A 24,370-nucleotide genomic window follows, 5' to 3' on the forward strand; every position below is an offset into this window, starting at 1 on the left:
TTGTAACACAAAAAAAAGCTTTAATTATGGTGCTGGAGGAGACTCTTGAGAGTCCCATGGATGGCAAGAAGATCAAACCTATCCATTCTTAAGGAAATCAGCCCTGAGTGCTCACTGGAAGGACAGATCGTGAAGCTGAGGCTCCAATACTTTGGCCACCTCATGAGAAGAGAAGACTCCCTGGAAAAGACCCTGATGTTGGGAAAGATGGAGGACACAAGGAGAAGGGGACGACAGAGGACGAGATAGTTGGATAGTGTTATCGAAGCTACCAGCATGAGTTTGACCAAACTGAGGGAGGCAGTGGAAGACAGGAGTCCCTGGCGTGCTCTGGTCCATGGGGTCACAAAGAGTCGGACACAACTAAACGACTAAACAACAACAACAACAACATTTTTTAAAAAAGTGGCAAGCTTAGAACTCAACACCTTACAATTCCTAGACCCTTGGAAGTTATTCCAATTGTGACCTTCTTCCACTGCACTTGGGTGGCCCATGCATTGAACAATCCTCTGATTGAAGGAGTACCCGTCTGGTCCAAGTCCAGGTTAAAAATATATATATACAGTATATATTAATCTGATGGGAGAGCAGCAGGGAGTCTTAAAGTTGTCCATCAACAGCACAAGTCACAATCTTCCCCACTGAGATGCATTGTATTCCTGTTTAATTGATAGGTAATCCCTTCTAACTGGGGATGCGGGTGGCGCTGTGGTCTAAACCACTGAGCCTAGGGCTTGCTGATTGGAAGGTTGGCAGTTTGAATCCCCACAACAGGGTGAGCTCCCGTTGCTCTGCCCCAGCTTCTTCAAACCTAGCAGTTTGAAAGCACACCAGTGCAAGTAGATAAATAGGTACTGCTCCGGCAGCAAGGTAAACGACATTTCCGTGCACTGCTTTGGTTTTGTAGAAGTGGCTTAGTCATGATGGCCACATGACCTGGAAAAAGTGTCTGCGGACAAACGTCGGCTCCCTCGGCCAGTAAAGCAAGATGAGCGGCGCAACCCCAGAGTCATTCGCAACTGGGCTTAACTGTCAGGGGTCCTTTACCTTTACCTTTTACTCCCTTCCAAATCTGGATATTTATTAACCTATGGGTGATAATGCAAATCAGTGTTGTTGTTTTTATTTTGGAGGGTGCCTAAGTGATCACCCTCTCCCCTGGGGTGCCAGGAAGCCTTTTCAACATAGGCTGGTCCTATCAATCTGCTCCCACAATTGCCTCTTGTGCATGTGTGTGAGTGTGTGTTTGGAAAGCGTTTAGCTCAGGATCTGCACAAATACACACAATGGAAAAAGTATTTTAATCCCTGAGCCTATTTCCAAAGAGAGATTCGGGTACCCCGGAGCTGCTCCCAAATTCTTGGCGCACACTTGCTTCCTTGGAAGGAAGAATTAAGACACATAAACCTTTCCTTTGCATGGTATATTTTTAGAGATGGGAAAGAGACTGGTAAGAGGGCCCTCGTTACTTCAAGATGCAAAGGGGGGGGGGAGCAACCTTCAGCCACAGTGTGCTCATAACCTCCTGCTTCCCCTCCCGCTGCCTTCTAAAATTAGATGGTCCTGTCTTTTCCGGTGTGTGTAAGATCCCAGCCTATTTATAAAGAGCACTCAGAAAGCAAGTTGGATCACTGATCCACTGGACCTGACAGGCTTCCAGCTAGTTTTGCACACTATGCTTCTGGGGGAAGCTGCAGTTTCTTAGAAGATTCATAGGGTGTGATCAGAAAAGGTGGGCAAACTTTTCTGAAGCAGGGGCAACTCCAAGGAGTTGAGCATCTTTCCCCCAATATATATGTATATATATCCTGCTATCCCACTCATTACCCCCATTTTCAGTCATGGTATATTAAGATCCCATATGTGTCATGGACTAATTACTTGCTCCCCTAATAATTGCTTTTGCCACTTCCTTTAGAGGAAGAGCTGTAACTCAGTAGCATCTGTGTACAATTGCTCATTTGTATATTTCAAGTGTTGTGTACGCAAGCTGTACACTTGTTGGATGTTACATTAGAATAACCGTTCAACTATTTGTGCACACCAGTTGTACACTCATTGACTGTAATGTGTGAAAACCCCTTCTCAGCAGATATGGGGCAGAGGTAGCCTAACAGACCTCACTGCTGTGACATCCCATGAGATCTGTGACGTCCCATGAGATCTAAGCACCTCCTAATCAAGGGTAAACTCTGAATGGCAGCTTTAAATATTGAAAATAAAATTCTATTAAATAAAACCTCTGCAATGCACTGGAGATCCCATGGCAATCAGTCCAACCTGAAAATTCATCCTTGGAAAATAAAGCTTGAAAGTTGCTCATCTACGGTAACTGATCTGCAGAACCCAATGCAGTCCTGGCATTCGAAATCCCGTAACTGAGTCATTAGCAAAACAGTGGGCCAGAGACAGTGCCCACTTGCATATGCCCAGAGATTCAGAAGTTGAGGACTCTGGGGAGCCCAGAAATTCCACCCACAGATAAGGCTGCCTGTTGTCTCTCCATATTGATTTTACTACTCTGGCCCACCTACTTTCCATTCAGCCTTCACCGGGGTTATTTTTGCTCAATAGTAGCTTAAGGAATAAATTGAAACATTCAGTAACTGGTGATGTGGGCAAAAACTGCAGGTAGCCGTGCTGAAATGACTCAGAGAGCCAGCCAAACTGATTGCCCAATGAGGAGGCTGCTTGTCACATCTCTTCATGAGTCACTGGTCTGAGCTTGTTGCCTACTTCCAGAGGCACATTCAGAAACACACAGGATAGGCTCTCTTGGTGGTAATTCGTACTCTCCACTGTCTAAAACTGAACCTTTGGAGGTGTGGGGGTGGAGTGTTCCTCCATTTGTAATTCAAAGCATCTTCTATCAACAATTTAGGAAGAGATGCCAATAGTTGTACACAAGTTATTTTGCTATGGGGTGCTGATTCTCTTCTCTCACATTCACACACCCCTTCTGTCACTTCAACTGCAGTATCTGTCAAGGGTTTGTATAGGAGCTTGCATAGCACAGTGGCTATGCAAATCAGGAAATCCCCAATTTATTGTTTACTTAATTTTTTATTCTGCACACCCTCCAAGGAGATCAGGGCAGCATACATGATTCTCACCCTCCCAGATTTTATCCACTTGAGGGGTAGGTTAGTCAGAGAGGGAGAGAGAGGGAGAAGGAGAGAGACTGGCCCAAGGTCACCTACTAAGGATTTGAAAATGAATCTCCTTAGTGCTACTCTGACACTAACCCTTTGCAACACTGGCTCACTGTCTAAATCTCACCTCTGCCATTAACTCACTAGGCAGACCCAAGGCACGCCATGATTTCTCTCACACACCCTGATCAATTTGTGATGCAAATGAATTGTACCTACCATACAGGGTTGTATAGGTGATTTGTACATGGGAAGGAACCAACATATATTAAAAACACCATGAGTTAGATTCAAAAGGACCATCAGCAGAAGGAAAATTGCCACAAACGCCTCCCTTGTTCTCTTATAATGGCACCCACTTGAAAGGTGCCAGGACTGACTTCTGGCTGGAAAAAAAAAGCCCTGCTCCATTCATTTCAATGGGTCTACTCCACGTGTAACTTAGTTGTGTGGAACCTTTCCCCTGCATGAGTCAATCAATTGGCTTCTGGGCTAGTCAGGTATAATTTACTTTCCAACCCCCTCTCCACCCAAGACCCATTTAGTTATTTCTTCCTACCACAGGTTCTACTTTCCCTGCCACCATAGAATACTGCTGCCCATAATCAAATGGTCAAATATGCCATCAGTGTTCAATAAAGATTATTGCTTCAACTTTAGAAGCCAAGTTGACAGCCAGGGTTCTAAAATGCGCAGGGAGTCTACTTGAGCAGAATAGAATTGAAAGTTCATAAGAAGAGCCTGCTGAATCAGTCTCCTCCTGTGACTTTCGGCAACAGGTATTAAGGCGCAACAGTGGAGGTGGAACATAGCCATTGTGGCTAGCAGCAGTTGATAACTTTATCTTCCATGAATTTGTCCACACTTCTTTTAAAGCCATCAAAGTTGGCAGCCATCACTTCCCTGCTGCAGACAGTCACCCTCCAAGTCATGGAGGGCAACAACGTCAGCAGGTGGTGGGCATGATCACGATCCCCACTTCCTCTACCGCCCCATGTCAATTGCAAGGAGGAAGGACGCCTGAAGAGGGTTCTAGTCCAGGACAATGGAGCTAAAGCTCAAACGCATGCAAAATAAGTGCATGCAAAGGAGGTCATCAACAAACAAGCAAGGCATCCTCCCATTGTGAGCTCTAAGCCACCTTGTGGGGGATGCGGGAGGCGCTGTGGTCTAAACCACTGAGCTTAGGGCTTGCTGATCAGAAGGTCGGCAGTTCGAATCCCCACGACAGGGTGAGCTCCCATTGTTTAGTCCCAGCTCCTGCCAACCTAGCAGTACGAAAGCATGAAGTGCAAGTAGATAAATAGGTACCGATCCGGCGGGAAGGTAAATGGCGTTTCCATGCACTGCTCTGGTTCACCAGAAGAGGCTTAGTTATGCTAGCCACATGACCCAGAAGCTGTACACCAGCTCTCTCGGCCTATAGAGTGAGATGAGCACCGCAACCCCAGACTTGTCCGCGACTGGACCTAACGGTGAGGTACCTTTAGCTTTAAGCCACCTTGTGGAGCTCTTTGGATCTGAGAGATGGAATACTGTCAAACAAAAATGTTATAATTGATCAATAAGACGAGCATAGAGAATGGAGAGGGGGGACCACTAGGCTTTTAAAAATCAGCTGCAGAGGCCCTGAGAAAGATATCAACTTTCTGAAGGCTTCCAATGAATCCATCATGGATGTGAGATATGAGGCTAGGTGGGAGCCAGAGGAGGGCATCCTTATTTATTTTAAGGACTGTAGTCCCCCGGGGGTAATCAGCCAAGGGTTGCAAATTGGCAGAGGACAGGGCCAGAGTCAAAAATGAGCAGGGCTGGACGGCCACCTGTCATGGATGCTTTAGCTGAGATTCCTGCATTGCAGCGGGTTGGACTACATGACACTTGACGTCCCTTCCAACTCTACAATTCTATGATTCCATGAAATGTGGATGAGACCAACACCCCCTTTCTCACACACTTTCTGACATCTCTCACCCACTCACTGCCACCCTTCTCTCCCTCATTTGCATATGTGCGTACTCAGTGACACCCCATTGCACAACTACACACTCATCCCTCTTTCTCACCCACACTCTCACTTCCCACCACCTCTCTCTCTCTCTCTCTCTCTCTCTCTCTCTCTCTCTCTGCCATCTCCGCCCCCCTCACACACAGCCCCCCATTTCCCCCCTTTTCTCCCCCTTGCCACCCACTGGAGATCAGGCCAAAGGATGCACTAAACTGGGTTGAGGGAGGGAGGGCCGCAGGTTGCCCATCTGTCTCCCGAGGAACGATAACGCAATTTGCTTTCAAGGCCGAGCTTTCGAGCATCTGCCGCCGGCCTTGAGAAACAGTCTCTCTGAACGCCCCCTTCCCCCTTTTAGTTTTGGCTGTTCGACGAGACAAACAGCACCTCAGAGACCAAAATGCTCGCCCTTTTATCCGCCATGACGCAAGAGAGTAGGTTCAGATGGCTGTTGTTTTGCAGAGAGGGTAGGTAGGTGGCACTCTTCCCCACCCAGACAGAGTCCCTATGGAGAAGAAATACGCACAGGGAGGAAGGGTGGTGGGATGAGGCAGCCAGCAGGGTCCTCACTCCAGAGCTACAGCTGAAGCAGAGAAGTAAGAGATGGCCAGATGGCCCAACTCCTCTATGCCAGCTTCCTCCCCACGCACACTGCTAGGGTACCAGCATCCCTCCCACAGCATCACATAGCAAGCAGAGAATGTGAGAACTGCCCTACACAGCACCAAATGTTACAACGACAGCAACACCATAGGAGGGGGGTGGGTAGGGCTGGGTTTGCTGAATGGAGACCGGGCTCCCTAGTCGATTCATTAAAGCAAACATCTTGTGCATTTTAGAAGGTGCAGGCATCACTAAGTTAGGCAACTAGCTGCTTGATCCAGCCTCCGTGAGCTATCTCTGTGCCCCTCTGGATAGGCATAAACTTGAAGCGCATCCCTGGATTATAGCAGAATGCTATAGGCAACTGAACTAAAAAGCAAAGGGCTCTTTCAGCCCTGCACCTCTGGTGTTACCAGTGGCAGAATTTCCCCCTTGTCAAGATCATCACTCCTGCTGCCATTAGCCTCCTTTTGGGCTTTTCTCTGGGATAGAGATGCTGAGTTGCATAGCCTGAAAAGGCTACAAGACCTCATGCTGGGGGTGGAAGAGGGGGGTGTTAAAGAAGCCCTTTTCCTGCGGGTCAGGGAGACAGTGGCCTCCCTTTAAATCACTGTGATACTACTTTGAACCGGCATGGCTTCCCCCAAAGAATCCTGGGAAGTGTAGTTTGTTAAGGGTGCTGAGAACTGCTAGGAGACCACCTGCCCAGAACTACAGTTATTCCCAGAGTAGTATAACAGTCAAACCCTTTCCCCAGGAAACCTTGGGAATTTTAGCTCTGGGAGGGGAATAGGGGTCTCGTAACTACACAGTGGGTGACACTGTGGGTTAAACCACAGAGCCTAGGGCTTGCCGATCAGAAGGTTGGTGGCTTGAATCCCCGCGACAGGGTGAGCTCCTGTTGCTCAGTCCCAGCTCCTGCCAAACTAGCAGTTCAAAAGCACGTCAAAGTGCAAGTAGATAAATAGGGACTGCTCCGGCGGGAAGGTAAATGGTGTTTCTGGGCACTGCTCTGGTTCACCAGAAGCGGCTTAGTCATGCTGGCCACATGACCTGGAAGCTGTACGCCAGCTCCCTCGGCCAGTAAACCGAGATGAGCGCCGCAACCCCAGAGTGGTCCGCGACTGGACCTAACGGTCAGGGGTCCCTTTACCTTTACCAACACTCTTAGCATATTAGGCCTCCCAGAATTCTCTGGGAGAAGTCATGTGTGTGTAAAGTGGTGCCATAGCACTTTAAATGCATGGTGAGAATGTGGTTAGTGTCACTTCAACCCAAGCTCAAATTCATGGTCAACCAGAGACCCACAGATGGTGGTGGACTAGGGCGCCCATCATCTCATGGGCACGGGTGAGGGAGAACAGGACTCAGAACCTCAGGCCTGGAGACTCTCATACCTGCCAACATTTCTCCGATGAAAATAGGGACGTCCTATTCCATAATAATAATAATATTTTTTTACTATGGGTTGCCCCAGCCACTCAGGGCGGCTTCTAACATATATAAAAACATAATAGAACATTAAACATTAAAAATGTCCCTATACAGGGCTGCCTTCAGATGTCTTCTAAAGCTTGTATAGTTACTCTTTGGCTCTTTGGCTCAGGGGTCGCATTACTCCATACCCTCCAACATTTCTCTGATGAAAATAAGGATGTCCTAAGGAAAAGCAGGACATTCCAGGATCAAATCAGAAACCAGGACGCCTTCTGTATATCCAGGACTTTCCCTGGAAAATAACACTTGGAGGGTGTGAATGCTGTCCGCGGGCAGAAATGGGTTACCCAGCCCTCATCTTGAGCAACGTCTAAGCTTGAGAGCAACTACCCAAATGCACTCCAAGCAGACATTTGCTCAACTTCCGCCTGTTCAAGAAGGGGCTTCCACAGACTCCCAAGGCAGCTTGCACCACTGTTTTCAGAAGGACAGGCTCACGCATGCAAGTCATTCATGGACCTGTTGCATTAAGTGGGGATTTCATTTAAATTAGTGGAAGAAACCACAGAGAGTCTCTACCAGCCAGAGTGGACAATACTGAAGTAAACAGATGAATGGTATGAAGCAGCTTTTTATATTCCTAGGTTTGCATTTGTGCATATGACATTGCCATTCCATGGTAGGTAGATCATTCATAGCAACCGACATAAATCAACCCTAAACCTTATTCATAAGGTTCACTCTTGGAATTCTCTAAACTGTTTGTGGGTATTGAAATCTGGATGGAGCATTTATTGTTGTTGTTGTTGTGTGAAATATTCTGCAGAGGAGGGATTCAAATTCCCTACAGTTCAGAAAACGCTAAAGAAAAAGAAATGGAACTTTGGTGGGGAAATCTGCCAGAAAAATTAATTTCTGAGATGTTTGGGATCAGCTGTATTTTTCCTATACAGACTGTATACACATTCCGGCTATGTCAAGCAAAACCACCAAACGTGTGTTTGTGTGCACACGCACACACACACACACTTAAAACTACACAGCCAATCAGAACATGTACTACCTCAGTAGACATCATTTAATATCTCTTGTAAAGCGCTTAGAGGTTTTAATACAAACAAGCAGCATGTAAATTTTCTTAATAAAATAAGATGAAATCATGCCACTCTGCCTGGTTGCTAAGCAACACCTCCACCAGTCCCCCTCTTGGCTAGTTGACTTAGCCAAGTACAGTACTAACCATTTAAACACTTCAAGTTGCAGATGGAATGATCTCTGCTGCGGCACTTCCAAGTACTAGCTGTTGTAGTGGTGTTGCTGGGATTCGAATGCAAAATTCATATTGTATTTCTCGCATCGATTCCTTCTTGTTGGGATTTTGTAAACCACTTAGTAATTTCTGATGAAATACTAAGTGGCATATAAATTAATTAAATAAATACCAGGAGGGCCACAGGCTTCCCACCCCTGCCTTATAATTACTGCCCCAGACTTTGTTTCAAACACATAGCAACTCATGAGAAAAGGGGAGAAAAGGTCTTGAAGAAGAAAGTGGGCGACATGTGGAGGTATTTTTGGCCTAATATCATGTGGGTGTCACAGAAAGCAGAGGGGAACGAGAGGGTGCCCACCTACATTTGGCTCGAGTGCCACTTAGTGCTGACATTTCGGCTCCAAACATATTACCCCAAAGGCAATGCAGACAGAAAAAAGACCCCCAATCCTTATATTATGCTAAATGAATTCACTTTGCCTCTTCCTGACCCCAAAGACCAGACCACAGAATCATAGATGTATAGTTGTATAGGCTGTGTAGTTACTTATCTCCTTGGCTTGGGGGTCATAGAATTGTAGAATCATAGAGTTGGAAGGGACCTTGAGGATCATCTAGTCCAACCCCTACAATGCAGGAATATGCAGCTGTCCCATATGAGGACTGAACCTGCCATCTGATATTTTGGATCTTTTTTTACCTGTCCTGGATGCTGACCCAGTGGCGTAGCGTGGGGGGTGCAGGGGGGGCCGGCCGCACCGGGCACAACATCTGGGGGTTAGGGTTAGGGGGCGCAAATCCACTGGTTATGGGGCGCAAATCCATGGGTTAGGGGGCGCAAATTACTTGCCTTGCCCCGGGTGCTGACAACCCACGCTACGCCACTGTGCTGACCACCATCCTCACTGAACCATACCATCTGTCTGTGACTCCACTCCACCCAATATATCTTAAGGAAAGAGTTTCAGTCTAGCCTTCCTCCTGATAATGTTGTTTTTTCAACAAGCATGGAGGTGCATTTACATTCTGAGATGTGCACACACAGCAACAGACACAGAGAGAGAGAGAGCTTGAAATGATACAGCCCAGAAAAAGCTTTACTGCTTGACACAAAAATTGATAAACTGGCGATGGCAAACAGAAAGCTTTTGTTTGGCTTTCCTAACATTTTGTTGTCAACACCACTCGTCTTCAACAAGGAAGGGGGCATTGTGCGGTCCTGGTACAAATGGGAACTGCAGTCCTCCCCAGCCCATACAGTGACATCAATCGTCTGCTACCACCATTAAAAAAACAAATAGCCAGTAGTAAAATTGGCAAGCCTCCCTGCACCCCAAACCAACCTCAGCACCCAGAGCTGGCAAAACTGACCAGCTCTGTCATTCCCCGCACCCCTAAGTTGCTGCAAAGGTGGGAGGAGAGCCTTCTCCATTTCACAGGTGCTTTAAAAATATATTACATTATATATCGCCGCCTGCTCCAACATTTATGTGCCTACATGGCGAAGCTGACAAGTCTTTCCCCCTCACCTCTGCAGCAATTCCCCCGAAGTGTGCTGAGACTGATGAAGCTTGTCAGGTTCGCCAGCCTTACTCTGACCAGCTCCTGAAACAGAGGGGGGAAACCTGGTTGATTCCCCCCCTACTTTTTATAACCATGGGCATAGCCAGGACTTATGTTGGGGGGGAGGGCAGGACCGAGCTACCTGTGATGCGATTGGTCAGTTCGCAGAAGCCACACCTGTCGCTCAGTCAGGCTACCAGTTGTGTCACCAGAATGCGCCACAACATCATCTAAGTGACCTTTCAAATATTCTGATTATTTCTACTTTTAGTTAAGTACAGTGGTACCTCGGGTTAAGTACTTAATTTGTTCTGGAGGTCCGTTCTTAACCTGAAACTGTTCTTAACCTGAAGCACCACTTTAGCTAATGGGGCCTCCTGCTGCCGCCGCGCCGCTAGAGCACAATTTCTGTTCTCACCCTGAAGCAAAGTTCTTAACCTGAAGCACTATTTCTGGGTTAGCGGAGTCTGTAACCTGAAGCATATGTAACCTGAAGCGTATGTAACCCAAGGTACCACTGTATTTTTATTTACTTGGTTTAGGGGAGGCTGCTGGTCCCCTGTCTCCCCCACCCGCGGCTATGTCCATATTTCTAGTAGCAATGGCAATAGCAACGGCAGCAAGAAAGAGGAGAGGACCACTGGGTCTAGAGAGGCCGAATTCATCCCATTACTAACAACTTCCATGAATGCATACATCATACTTTTCCATCATAAAAATGCAGAAGGCAGCTTACAATAGGCTCATAAAAATAAATTACATGCGTGCGCACACAAACCCCATCCCTAAGACAAGAATGAAATAGCAGTAAATAATGAAAATCGCTAATCAGCAACCAAAAAAGGGGGATATAAAAGCCATTGTTGCTCATTATAAGCTACAGAAAATCGGACCATATTAGCCAGAGATCTACATTATAACAATGATGGCACCAGGTCAACTACCGTCAGAACCTAAGAAGAGATCCTATCTAGTCCAGCATCCTATTCTCACAGTGGCCAACCAGATGCGCTAAGGGGAAGCCCACAAGCAGGCCTTGATCACAACAGCTTTGCCCCCACTTGCAGTTCCCAATAACTGGTTTTCAGAGGCATGCCCTCTCTGAAAATGGAGGGAGGGCATTCAAGAGTCAAGGCACCACTATTGAAGAGGGCCTTTTGCTGTCACCTACTCGCTTGAGTTCTGATGGAAAGGAAATCCATAGAGCCTCACTTGCCAGTCTTATTGAGCAACCAATTTGTATGGGACATAATGGGGTTCTGGGCATTCACCATTCCACAGCCGCAAGTGAGACAATAGTACTACAGTGGTACCTCGGGTTAGATACTTAATTCGTTCCGGAGGTCCGTTCTTAACCTGAAACTGTTCTTAACCTGAAGCACCACCTTAGCTGATGGGGCCTCCTGCTGCCGCTGTGCCGCCAGAGCATGATTTCTGTTCTCATCCTGAAGCAAAGTTCTTAACCTGAAGCACTATTTCTGGGTTAGCGGAGTCTGTAACCTGAAGCGTATGTAACCTGAAACGTATGTAACCTGAAGCATATGTAACCCGAGGTACTGTATAGGCAATTCACACCAAAAAGGGCTGCAGTGCAATGGCAGTGAGGATCTGAAAATATCATGAGAAGAATTGCCTGGTTGTCAAAAAGGAGACATGACCGTTATATATGAAAATATTTCAATTTTTTAAGAGAGAGAGAGAGAGAGAGAGAGATAAATGCCTAGTGGAGAAGCACCCACAATATACTGCTTCCTGAGATTCCTCTGTTGTCAGTCCATTCCACGTCAGGATTTAGGTGGGGATCTCATGTTTAAATGATGCTCTGGCCAACTACTCACTACATTTAGAAGACTAGCGTATCAAGGAGAATGAAAGACCAGAGCTCTCTTCCCAGTATGTAAGTTCTGCAGGCAGTTTTTAACTAGAGGTTGTCGCTGCTATCAACAACCACAAAAACTGCAGCGTGACAACAGTCTTACATTTTTATGTATATGGGAAGATATGCGAAAGCATTGAAGCAGGAAAGCTTTTCAACATGCAATCTGAAATGCTACAGCTGAGCATCACATGAAGCTGCTGAGCATGTGTTTAAGCTCAAGATTGAAAGCTGGTGTAGAACCAGGAAGTGCCTTATCCAGAGTCAGGCCATTGGTCCATCTAGCTCCTATTGTCTACACTGACTGGTCTCCAGGGTTTCAGATACGAGTCTTACCCAGTCCTACCCAGAAATGGCACAGATTAGGCCTAGGACTGGTTTGGGATGGTTTTTCAAAAATAATCTTGGAAATTTGTGGGGATGCAGAATATCAGCTGCAATAGGAAAACTGACTTTCAAGGAAGCTTGTCCACCACTACTGATCTATTTTCTTAAGCAACTCCTGGGAATCTGTCAGAGAACCGTGGGCTTCTCTAGGACGCAGCTTGAAAACCATTGCCCCAACTGATTAAATAAAGCAAATGAGCCAGGCTAAGCACACACTTTGTCTGAAGTTTAATGAATGGGAACTGCAAACATAACTCATAGCCAACAGTCCACAGGCCTTGGATTCTGCCAATGCATCAAAGGTCAACATGCATCTTGTAGCAAGACAATGTGGTCCTTGTGAGGAGGTGAAGATCAGCATTGTTTGTTGGTTATACAAGGTTTGTCCAAAGGAGGGAGGGAAGGAGAGACAAAACATCAGGTCTCCGGAGAGAATGCTCAGGTAACTGGTGCTCAGTGATGTCCTGTCCTCTGGAACAGCTGTTCACCCAAGGATTACGCCCAGCTCTACATGACAACAGATAATGGCTCTGCTCATGTGACTCCCAAGGGACAAGAAGAGCTTAATGGCTCACAGTTGAGACATGATCCCTGGAATCATAAAGACAGAACTATCTGCAGCATTTTTGGGAAAGAAGACTCAGGTCTCCAGCTATTCAACAGAAAGCCATGAGAACCACACTCCTGCACAAGAGGGCTCTGCCTGCTTTTCCTAGGAAGCCCAGCTAGCTCATTAAAGCAGTGTTGCCCCAACATCTGATAAGAGAAACCTTTTTCCCAATTAAAATTGGAGGTTCCCTGCACCCTTAACCTCATAAAGGGTTCTTTTTAAAGGGGGTAAGTATTGCCCACTGGTAGAAGAGAACCCCTCTCTCCTTGTGTCTCTGCACAAGTCAGTGTTTGTTAGGAGGAAGGAAGCCCTGAACACCTACTCTTGCAGAGGTACACCGGGTAAGTCATCCCTGTTGTCATGCATTGGTGGGAGAATGCTCTGAACACACCCTGATAAAGAGGGGCTGAAGGCTTGCTGTTGCTGTGCTCTTCCTCCAAGAAACTCAGGCTACTGGGCATAGTCATCACCACTGCATCTACTCACAACAACCTTGTGAGGTAGGTTAGACAGGGAGAAAATGCAGTCCAAACAAGGTCACTGATTGAGCTTCATGGCCAAGGGAGGGATTTAAACCTCTCTTTCACACACACCCAAGTAAATTATAATAGAGAGGAGAGAAGGTAAGACTAAGCTCATGAATGCACTGTGGGTGAACACTTTGGGCTCAGAAAAGGCCTTAACATCTCACTTCTCACTTCACACTAGCAAGTGTATCATGGATATCAGTGGTGCCTCGACACACACATCTGGGAATCAGCTTTTTAAGCTCTCTGCACACAGCAGACGTGAGGAAAATTTATTCAGGCTGGGGGCCACATTCTCCTGCCAGAGGCCACATACAAGTAACAGACAAGGCCAGAGGCAAGAGTGGGCAGAGCAATTAATAAAAAGTTTGCCTTGGTACAGTAGGCTACTTTCAGCAAGCATTCAAACTTCCGTTTCTCTATTCTCCACAAAAGCAATCAACGTAGGAACAAAGGAAGCTACAAGGGACTGAGTCAGACCATTGGTCCATCCAGCTCTACCCTGACTGCCTTCTTCTCTCCAGGATTTCAGAGAAGTGTGTCTCCCAACCCTGCCTGGAGATGTCAGGGACTGAACCGGGCTATAATAATAATAATAATAATAATAATAATAATAATAATAAAATAATAATTTATTGTTCTTTATACCACACCCATCTGACTGGGTTTCCTCAGCCACTCTGGGAAGCTCCCAACAGAATATTATTAAAAATAATAATAAAAGTGATAAAAGATCAACACGTCTGCCATCAGATGTCTTCGAAAAATCAGATAGTTGTTTATTTCCTTGACATCTGATGGGAGGGTGTTCCACAGGGCTGGTGCCACTACCAAGAAGGCCCTCTGCCTGGTCCCCTGTAACCTCACTTCTCACAGGGAGGGAACTGCCAGAAGGCCCTCGGAGCTGGACTTCAGTGTCCAGGCTGAACGATGGGGGTGGAGACGCTCCTTCATGTATACTGGGCTGAGACCATTCAGGGCATTAAAGGTCAGCACCAACACTTTGAATTGTGCTCGGAAATGTACTTCCTCAATACAAAGCAGATGCTCTACCACTGAGCTACAGTTCGTCCATCAGGAGGGGGACAGGGCAGTTGCGAATCTACACTGTCTTCTATTCTGCCCTGTGTGTGCTGGCAAAAATAAATAAATAAAAGTCTAGTGATTCGTCAGACCTCCTCCACCTTAGACAGACACGAGGCATCATCTCTCAGAAAGCTTCTGAGTTCTCACTAAGTAACACTCTCCCAGCCCACACCTCTCTTTCTCAGACTCTCCCACTCCCTCCGGTTGCCCCTGACCTTGGTTCTCTTTTGCAGCACACAATAGCATACAGCACTTGCTTCGCCCCCGACAAAAATGACGGCTTCGCGATCGAGGAGGAGAGAGCAGAAGGAGAAGAGGAGAGGAGAGGATGAGAAATGGGGGGGGGGGGGAGAGAGAGAGAGAGAGAAGGAAAAACCCATCCAAAGCAGAACGTTAATTAATTGAGGCTTTTGTTCAATTTCTCAACAAGCATTTAAACGAGCAGACTGAGTTACACCGAGGATGATCATATCACACCGAGGCAACGGATGGTGCAGAGCAGCCAAATTTGGAAGGTGGCAGCAGGCTGGGGTCCTTTGCTTCGAGGGGGAAGTGCCTGGGCTTTTGCCAGTACCACCCCACCTTGCAGCACCTCAGGCTGGTATCGACATTCCAGTAGACACATCTGCAAGCAGCCATCAGAGGCACAACACAAACAGATGTTGTTACGGGGGTGTGATGGGGTAGTGGTTATGGTACAACAGGGCTGGGGGTCTGCAGACAGTGGAGGCTGGTCCGTTTGGACAAACGGGGAGCTGCCCCACCAATCCCAGGCTGCTCTCAGCCAGTTCCTATTTGCCTACCTCCTTACTTAAAACCATTCCAGGAGATAGCAGTCTATCATCTTCCTTCTCCTTAATTTCAGTGTTGCCCTTGTAGAACCCAGCAGAGAGAAGGATAGGGATAAAATTAGAAATAGTTGGTTCCACCCAGGGCTTTTTTCAGCTGGAACTCACAAGAATTCAGTTCCAGCACCTTACCAGCTGCAAAGGGCACCAGCCACCACTATCTGAAGCCCTCTAGATGCTGTTGGTTCCAATTCCCATCAGCTCCTTCTCCTTCAAGAATGGTCAATGGCCATGGATGATGGGCAAGCCCAACAACTTCTGGAGGGTCACAGGCTCTTCAGCCTTGGTTTTACCATAACCACTGCCCAGTTGTATTGCCACCATTCTGCAGGCAGAAAGACAAGCAAAAGCAACGAAAACCTATTGCAACAAGGCAGCATGGCCATCAGATGCATCAGTTTCTGGCCAAGGTTCAACCAACACAATGAAATAAAGGCCTGGTTATGTTCTGGCCAGATTCAAATCTATATGCTTCCTAGATGCAGGAAGAAGCATGAGAACAGTGATGAGGGTCTCAGAACAGCTCTACATACAAAAACAGGCTCTACATACAAAATGTTTCAGGTTCAGTCTTCAGCATGCCCGGATAGGACTGGGGAAGACTCCTGGTCTGAAACTGTCAGTTAGTGCAGAGAATGACAAGCTGGACAGATTCATGATCTCACTTGGTACAAGAAAGCTTCCTATGCTCCTAACTGGGTGACTGATTAACTGACCAGAAAGGTTCTTGCCCACTTCATCCTACTCACATGCCAATGTTTTTCAACAACCTGTTACTCCATCTCCATTAACTTGCCCAATAGTTCAAGGGAGGAGCTAAAGGAACTTCCATGAGATGTTGTTTAATCAGAAATTGTAATGGCAAACCACAAAATTCAGGAAGTACCTCTAAGAAGAAGGTACCAGCTGATGAGTGGGAACAGGGTGGAGCTACCACTGGAGCTTTGGCACAACTGGGGTAGTGGTTAAAGTATTGGGCTAGAACTTGGGCAATCAGGACTCAAAACCCATTCAGCCATGAAGCTCACTAGATTATTTTGGGCAAGCCGCTATCTCTCAGTCTACCCTTCCTCTCAGAGATATTTTTAGGATAAAATAAGAAAGGGGAGAAGCATCTGTGCCACCTTGAGCTCTGTGGATATGAAATGAATGGATGAATGGATATAGAATGATTAAGGTGCTTCCACTTGCAACAATCAAGCTAGTCCATCTGAACTGAAGGCAATCAACTTGAGGGATCAGTTCAGTGTTGATTGTGATTGTTTACTGCATATTTACATGTATATCCACCTTCCCTCCAAGGAGGGTGTCCCTTTTATGTCTTCATGACCTCCCTGTGAAGTACTTTAGGTTGAGAGAAGATGGTTGGTCCATGGTTACTCAGTGAGCTTCACAGCTGAGTCCATCCAGTCTTCATCTGACACTTTAACCACTGGATTGGAAGAACAGATGAGCAGGAAGCCAAGAATGTATGGATGCCCAATCTTACCTCTACCACAAACTCTTTAGGTGACCTCAGGCAAGCTGCTTTATATAGGCTACACCACCACCTGCTTCCCACAATAGGGAGTTAATGCTGAACTTCCTGCACAGGGGTTGTTGTAAAGTTTACAAGCTAATGTATGCTTTGCAATTTGAACACTTCTAAAGTGCCATATAAATGCTATTATGAGGTCTGGCAGGCTGATTCAGCACGATTGATGACTCACAAACGCTTTGCATGGAAGCACCTTAATCCATCACTCAGCACCAGGACACATGCTTGAAATGTAGAAGGCATCTCCAGTTTAAGACTTCTGCCTCAGATCTTGAAGAGATGCTTCTGGTCAGAGTAGATCAAAGGTAACCAATGCAGTACTCTCCAGATGGTGCTGAACTATCATTCCTGATCACTGGCCATGATGGTTGGGGCTGATGGGACTTATAGTCCAAGAGCATCTAGAAGGTGCCACATTGGTTATTCCTGGGATATGTAGCACCAAGATAGATAGAGCGGTAACCAGGCTCTGTAAGGCAGCTTCTTACATATTTTTTGTGGCGTGTGTGTATTACAGGCACACATGCCATAACAATGATAACATAACTATTTGACCATAATAAAGAACATCTGATGTTTAAAACCCAATAATCAGGATGGAGGCCTCCAGGGGATGGCCCAAGGCCAGAGAGCATAGAGCTGATTTCAAAATATAAGTTCTTGTGGTGAGGAGGCTCCCCCTCGCTTTTCTCTTTTGGCTATCATCTCCTCCCCAGTTGTTTTGAAGCCAAGCAGACTTCTGCCAAGACCCCTCCCCCAAAAAACCATACAAGCCAAACTCAACCTAATCAAGATTAGTGAAAGAACAAACACACAGCTCCACACCACCATATCAGAAAACATCATGGTTCCACCGCTATGGCTAATATGGTATTGAGGGTACGCAGTCAGGTTGCAGCCAACTTGCAGACCTTGGCTTGTAGATAGGCCTGTGGATTTATGAGCACCAGCTCTTTCTCTGCTGAGGAACATTAAGAAGTTGATTTGTACCAAGTCAAACCACTGGTCAACCTGCCTCAGCACTGTCTACCACTGGTCTTCAGCTGGTGGGTCAGGACCCACTACTGGCCTGATCCAAAGTGGGTCACAACAGGAGCACTACCACCGTGCAAATATATGGTAAATGATTATGAAATAGAGCCCCAAATGGAGGGAAGAATGCTCTTGAGCTCAGCTCCTACTTGAAGGTTTCCCAAAGGCATCTGAGTGGCCAGTGTAAAAGCAGGATGCTGGACCAGAAGGTCCATTGACCCGATCCAGCAGGCTTCTCCCTGTGTTCTTATGGTTGAAGACAACTGGCCTATACTGACTGGCAGTGGCCTTCCAGGGTTTGAGAGAGAGGAAGCAGTCTCTCTCAGCCCTATCTGAAGAAGCCAGTGAAAGAGCCCGGGTGTTCTCATATGCATAGCATGCCCCACCACTAAGCTGTGGTCCTTCCCCTTCCAGCTAGCCATCAATATCTGTCAATATCTCTCCTCCACAATAAGTCAAGTACCTTTCTCTAACTCAACCCCTCAACCATGGGCCCTGTTTGCAGCTGACATTAGTAGGACGCTTTCTGAAGCAATCTTGCCTTAGACAGTATAACCCCAAAGTGGTGCCAGGTTTCCCATTCCAAGCTCTTGTAAGAACCAACCAAAGATGTTTTGCTGCGGAAGGGAAAGAAGATGAGGGTGCCCCCTCCTGTTCTGAGGACAGAAGCCGATCAGTGAAGGCTGATCCATTAGGGTGAACAGCGCACTGACCTACCAACCTTAGTGAGCCCTTGCCATCTTGCTTACCAACATTCCAGAAAGTATTAATGACTGTCAGCTCCTCCTCCTTAAGTCTCAATGTTGCACCTGCAGGCCTCATCGGAGGAGAGGATGGAGACAGCACTAGGTTTAGTGGGCTCCTGCCTTCTCTGACCCACCAGTCCCCAATGGAGCTGCTTGGACTGGAAGCTGACTCTTATTTCAACACTGGTGGTGGGATTGCATCTGCCTCCACACCAGAGGCAATAGGCCAAATTATGTGGGCCAAAACAGGCCCTGTGGCAACACAGGGGAATGGCAGGGGGAGGGGTTTGTGAGGAAAACCCTCAGCACCTGCCACCCGAGGCAGTTGCTTCAGTCTGCCTAAAGGCAGCACTGGCTTCCTTCCTGAAAAGAAGGAAAAGGAAGGCTCAAGATTATTTTGAAGAGCGGCTATCATTTTGATTTTTCATTTCCCACATGAAAGCACCTACAGCCAACGAAAGTCTCCAACTATCATAATTCTCCAAAGCAAGTGACCCCCACCAAGCAACACAGTTAATGAAATTAAAAGCCCCTAATTGGGCTTAAACAGAGAGACTGTTATCTCACAATAAACCAGTTAGGCCATCTTTAATGAAGAAAGCAGGTTACTCCATTTCACAGAGGGAAGTCCAGAGCAGGCGGTTCTCACATCTCCCCATCCCTTCACCCTGGCATCTGGGCTGTGCACCGTCTTACTGGGCAAATCAGGGGGCTTAAGCATAAAACGGAAGAAAGGAAAAGGTTGATCCCTTGATCTTCTCTCTGAACCCATTCATCTGCCATAACCTTGTGAAATGTTTCTTTTGTTAAAACAGTCCTCCACCCACCCACACCGTAACCTCCTTTAATAAGCAGAGGATGGGAGGGAGAGAGGGAAAAATTGATAGTCTTCCATAATTGCACATACCATAATAGACAATGCAAGGGTCAATCTAATTCTGCATCCTGTTTCCCCGAGTGGCCAACCAGGTGCCCCTTGAACAGCCCACAAGCAAGGCTTGAAGGATTCAGCTCTCTTTTGTTGTTTGTCACTGGCATCCAGTACTTGGTGGTAGACTGCCCCTGAACATAAAGTTCAGCTATTGTGATTGACAGCCACGGATGATGTTGCCATCCTTATGTATTTCCTAAGCACATTTAAAGGGTTGTTCCCACACCTTTTCAAGAAAATAATTAATCTTCCTCCTTTGTCTTCTTAGCCCCAAACCATAATTTTGCAAAATATTACAACCAGGCTGTAAAACAACAACGGTGCCTTTTCCTGAGCGATTTGGAAAGGCTGAAGTTGGATCAAGGACAGATTCAATCCTCCAGTGAACCTGACAACTTCAGATCATTTCCTGACATTAAAAAAGATTCTCTCTCTCTCTTTCTCAAAACACACACGCATACAACCTCTGCTCATTCTGGAGTTTGAAAGGGCCCTCCATCTACTTTGCTAACAGCTTGATCAGCATTTTCAAAGCAGTCAAGTTATTTTCCGGATACAAAAGATTCACATAATCATATCTCCCCCAGCAGTCCAGATTATGATATAGACACGCTGGCTTAAATACACATGGAGCAAAATGCTAGAAATGGCTCTTTCGAGACATAGTTTCGTTTAGAGATTTGCGGGGGGGGGGGTGTCGCTAGTTCAAAGCACCTTCAAAGCGTGCTTTCGAAAGCTAAAAGGCCAAACCACACCAAACTGAGAATACATTACTTTCTTTTACTTTTTTCCCTAGCATTTCCTGGAAGACTCCTCATGCAGCAGAAAAATGGGGCACATCTGGGAACGGATGGTGGTGCTATACCCAGAGTAGGCTTCTCTGCTTTCATTGGGAGAATATTCAGTAAAGGGAGAATAGAAAATGGGCAACAAGGGGGCAGCTACAAAGGAACATACCGGGGGCTTCAAAAACAGCCACTTGCCCAGTCGCCTCTGGTGAGTTACCGTCACCTCCAGGTGACCACAAACAGGGAAGCTTTTGCAAACCGAAAGAGAATTCCTTTTTTCCTTTTTCTCCAGCCACCCAAGTCCCTGAAGTCTCGTAACTTTTGTAGATGTATTTGCCAGGCTGGGGCACACAGTCTTTCCTCTGTACAGAGCCATCCCTGGAAAAGCATGCAGGGCCACTCCTGACAGCTTTAAAGACGGCCACGCCAGTTGTACGGTGCAGAAAAGATAAATTAATAAACGACGAGGTTGCCACGGCTCTCCAAACGAATGTTTGGGCCATTTCCCCAAAGCTGCACTTAGAGCACATCCTTTGGGTAAGGTGGGAGGGGGAAAGACAGAGGAGCATCCTTAAGGCACCTGTCTCCATCTTATGTCCTAGTCCTTCTATGATGTGTTGGGTACAACTGGGCTTTTAATTAACCAATAATCAACCCCCCCCCCATTGCTCAGTCCTGGCCTTCGTGCATTTGCTTGCCAAAGGAAAAATCATAAATAATAAAGAAATCCACTTTCCTCACCCCCACACCCTAATTTGACTCCCACAGGCAACTTACTGAGGCTGCACAATAACCCTATTTCAATTAGCATTAGGCTAATGAAACGGCTCAGAGTTTTAGCGTCGCCCAGCCCTCCCCAAAAAGGAAAAGATATATCTGCATTGTTGGAAACTGACACTATGCAGAGATCTCAGCCGATATGGCTCTTTAAAAAATAAAAATATACATACAGAATTAAAATCTAGATATATGGTGCTTGTAAGAAGAGTGGTAAGGATTGTCCCTCTCCCCCTTACTTACTCTCCCTCCCTTACTTACTCACTCTTGCCTCTCTTAGGTCCATGGGCTTTTGCCTGAGATTTAACCACCAGGATCTCCTAACAAGCATAAAGGAACTTGGATTTTTTTTAATAAAAACAAAAACAATCACATTTGCTTTATTTATTTATTTTAAATAGACACTCCACTAAGAGAGTGTGTGTGTGTGTGTGTGTGTGTGTGTGTATTTCCCTGGTTCCACAACCCCCACCCCAGTGACTGTGAGATCAAAACATCCACTGCAAGAGGGGGGAAAGCTACAGGGAAGCTGCTCTGGCATTAGAGTCCTTGTTTGCAACAAACAACAACAACAAAATATATGTCACAATGTGATCTCGAATAAGCTACTTAAGGGACAGCCCTCCCTGTCTTATTTCCAAAATCTATGTGTGCATTGAAGAGAGAAAAGCTGCAGGGTCGGTGAAGCTTCTTTTTTTTAAAGAGAGAGAGAAGGCACAAACGAGGACACAGAAAGGAGAACTGGAGTGGAGAAAGAGGGAGAAAAAACCCATCCTATTATCATGGCAAGTCTCCCAAAGAGAGAGTGTGTGTGTTCCTCTTCGGACACAGTTAAAGCAAGCCGGAGACTGGAGGTTTCATCGTACATGATCTTCCAGACACATCTATGCACAGACACACACATAGCCAGAGGTTCCCTCTTCCTGAGGGTGCTAACAAACCCTTATTGACTTCATAGCCATGGCAAGTCTGATCCAAACTGTTGCTTTTTCCAGCAGGAGGGGGAGGGATGAGGAGGAGGGGGGATTTGGAGGGGCCTCCCTCCCACCCTCCCTCCCACAGACACACACATATATTTTTTTGAAAGAGAACCAAAGGGAGATCTGCATTCAGTGAAATGCACATGCCCCAATCTTTATACACAGAGAACGAGAGCAATGGGAAGGGGCATCTATTCTATTCGGTACACAAGGCACCCCCATTATCCCCCTTTGCAAATATCACATGCATGTACTAATACACAGCTTTGGAGAGAGAGAAATGGGGAGGGATTTTTTTTGGGGGGGGGGTGAAGAAACAAGACTTACATCGAAGTGATATTCCTAGAGATGTCCGTGATGTTGATGCTGGTATTCCCGTTGCTCGTGCCTGAATCTTGCCCTTCCAAAAGGGGGAAGAGGTTCCCATCGTCCGGCTTTTTGCAATTGATCTCGGTCTTATTGCAAAGGCAGTTGGCAGGGCAACCCAAGACGGAAACCAAGAAGTCTCCCCAAATGCTCCAGAGCCAGAAAACCTTCCAAAAACTACATTTGGTCGGACAAAACAAGACATCCATCTTCGATTCGCTGTGGCTTTATTTCAGAAGAATTACTGATATATACAAAATAAAAAATTTAAAAAAAATTAAGCCTGACGGGGATCCAAAAGAGAGAGAGAGAGGAGGGGGGATGGAGAGAGAAAGAAATAAGAGGGGGGAGGTTGTGGAAAGGGAGGGGGGAAAGAGGGGAGGACACAGAGGAGAGGGGGAGAGAGAGAGGTTTTAAGGGAGAAGGGGGGCGAGGACAGGGGAGGAAGCAACAAAAAACAAAAAAAGACAAAACAAACCACCCTCAAGCGATCGGAGGCATGTAGAGAAAAAATCCTTCCATCGATAGACTCATGATGGGCAGGTCGGCGAGGCTGGCTTATTCCCTCTACTGTAGCGGTGAGCGCTGCATCGCGGCTGGCTGGCTGGCTGGTGTGTGCGCGGTGCGGCTGGCGTTTCTCGGTGCCTTGTTGATCCACCGTAGCTCGCTCGCTCGCTGCTCTCCCAGAGACTTGTGAAGATTGCAACAGAAGAGGGGGGAAGGCAGCAGCAGCGGCAGCGAGGAGAGGAGGAGGAGGGAGAGGAGGAAAGGAAGAGAGAGAGAGGAGGGTGGGGGCGAAATATGATGGTGCTTAAAGTCACCAAGTCCCACCTACCGGGCAGAATTAAAATTGAAACACCTGCAAGAAAAAACGCCACGCAGAGGGAGAGGAGGAGATGGAGGGGCACGAGAAGAGGGGGGGCTCCCTGCCTCCTCCTCCTTCGCCGCCGCCTCCTGTCGTGTGTGTGTGTGTGTGTGTCCTCCAACCCGGCCAGCTAGCCCTTCCCACGCCCGGCAGTGCTGCAGAAAGATGTAATATGCGCGCAAGCGATATAGCGCGAGAGATTAATTTTCTCCTCCCCCCCCCCTCCGCCGTGCAAGGCCGAGGTGCAAGAGGGAACCCCCTCAGCCTGCGCGGTGGGCGATTGTTTGTTGGTTGTTGAAAGGAGGATTTCCTCGCCCGCTTCGCAATATCGCCTACTACCTCTTAGGGGAGGGGGTGGATTGGCGAGTGGGGGGAACTAGCGATCCTCTAAGGCACGTCGATCCTCGGGAACTCTGCCCGCGATGAGATCGAGGGAAGGGGCGACGATCCTGCGGGCGCCTTTTCCTGGGAAGGGTGGTGTCTTTTACTTCGGAGGAAACACGCGCGGGAAAAGGGCTTGAGAACCACGTGGGCGCGCAGTCTGCGCTCGTGACTGCGCGGCGGACCTGTGCCACTCGCGGGTGGACTGGGCTGGCGTACACCCGAGGAAACGTTCCTGGCGAGATCTGCACGTGAGAAAAGTTCCGGGTGGGATTGCAACCGAACGGGGGAGGGGGTCCACTCTTGTTGTGGCTCCTCTCTCTCTCTCTCTCTCTCTCACTCACTCACACACACACACACACACACACACACAAACAAAACGCGCCAATCACGTCTCTATTCCGGCAATCTGGTTTTCTGAAAAGGCAGAATTTGCGGCGAAGAGAGATACACCCCACGAGCAAACAAGTCAGAATCTGCAAACAAGAGAAGGGCAATGTTAATCTTTTCCTGCATCCAAAAGGAATAATAGTATTTTAAAAAAATAATAATAATAGTGGGGTGTTGGTGTATTTTATTTTATTTCTTCAAGTCGGA

General features: G+C 47.0%; 1 protein-coding gene across 3 annotated transcripts in view; it reads right to left on the minus strand.

Annotated features, from left to right (window-relative positions):
• Positions 1 to 23,442, minus strand: part of NTRK3 (neurotrophic receptor tyrosine kinase 3) — a 421,404-nt gene extending 397,962 nt beyond the window's left edge. Inside the window, exon 1 of one of the 3 annotated variants that reach the window (XM_080980344.1) lies at positions 22,489 to 23,442. In XM_080980344.1, coding sequence (XP_080836470.1) covers positions 22,489 to 22,736 — 248 coding nt within the window. In that variant the 5' untranslated portion in view covers positions 22,737 to 23,442. The remainder of the gene's footprint in view (positions 1 to 22,488) is intronic. The other 2 variants (XM_080980345.1, XM_080980346.1) reach the window with 2 other exon arrangements.
• Between the last annotated feature and the right edge of the window lie 928 nt (positions 23,443 to 24,370).

Source organism: Podarcis pityusensis (assembly GCF_964106645.2).
Source record: "Podarcis pityusensis genome assembly, chromosome: 14".
Taxonomy (NCBI): domain Eukaryota; kingdom Metazoa; phylum Chordata; class Lepidosauria; order Squamata; family Lacertidae; genus Podarcis; species Podarcis pityusensis.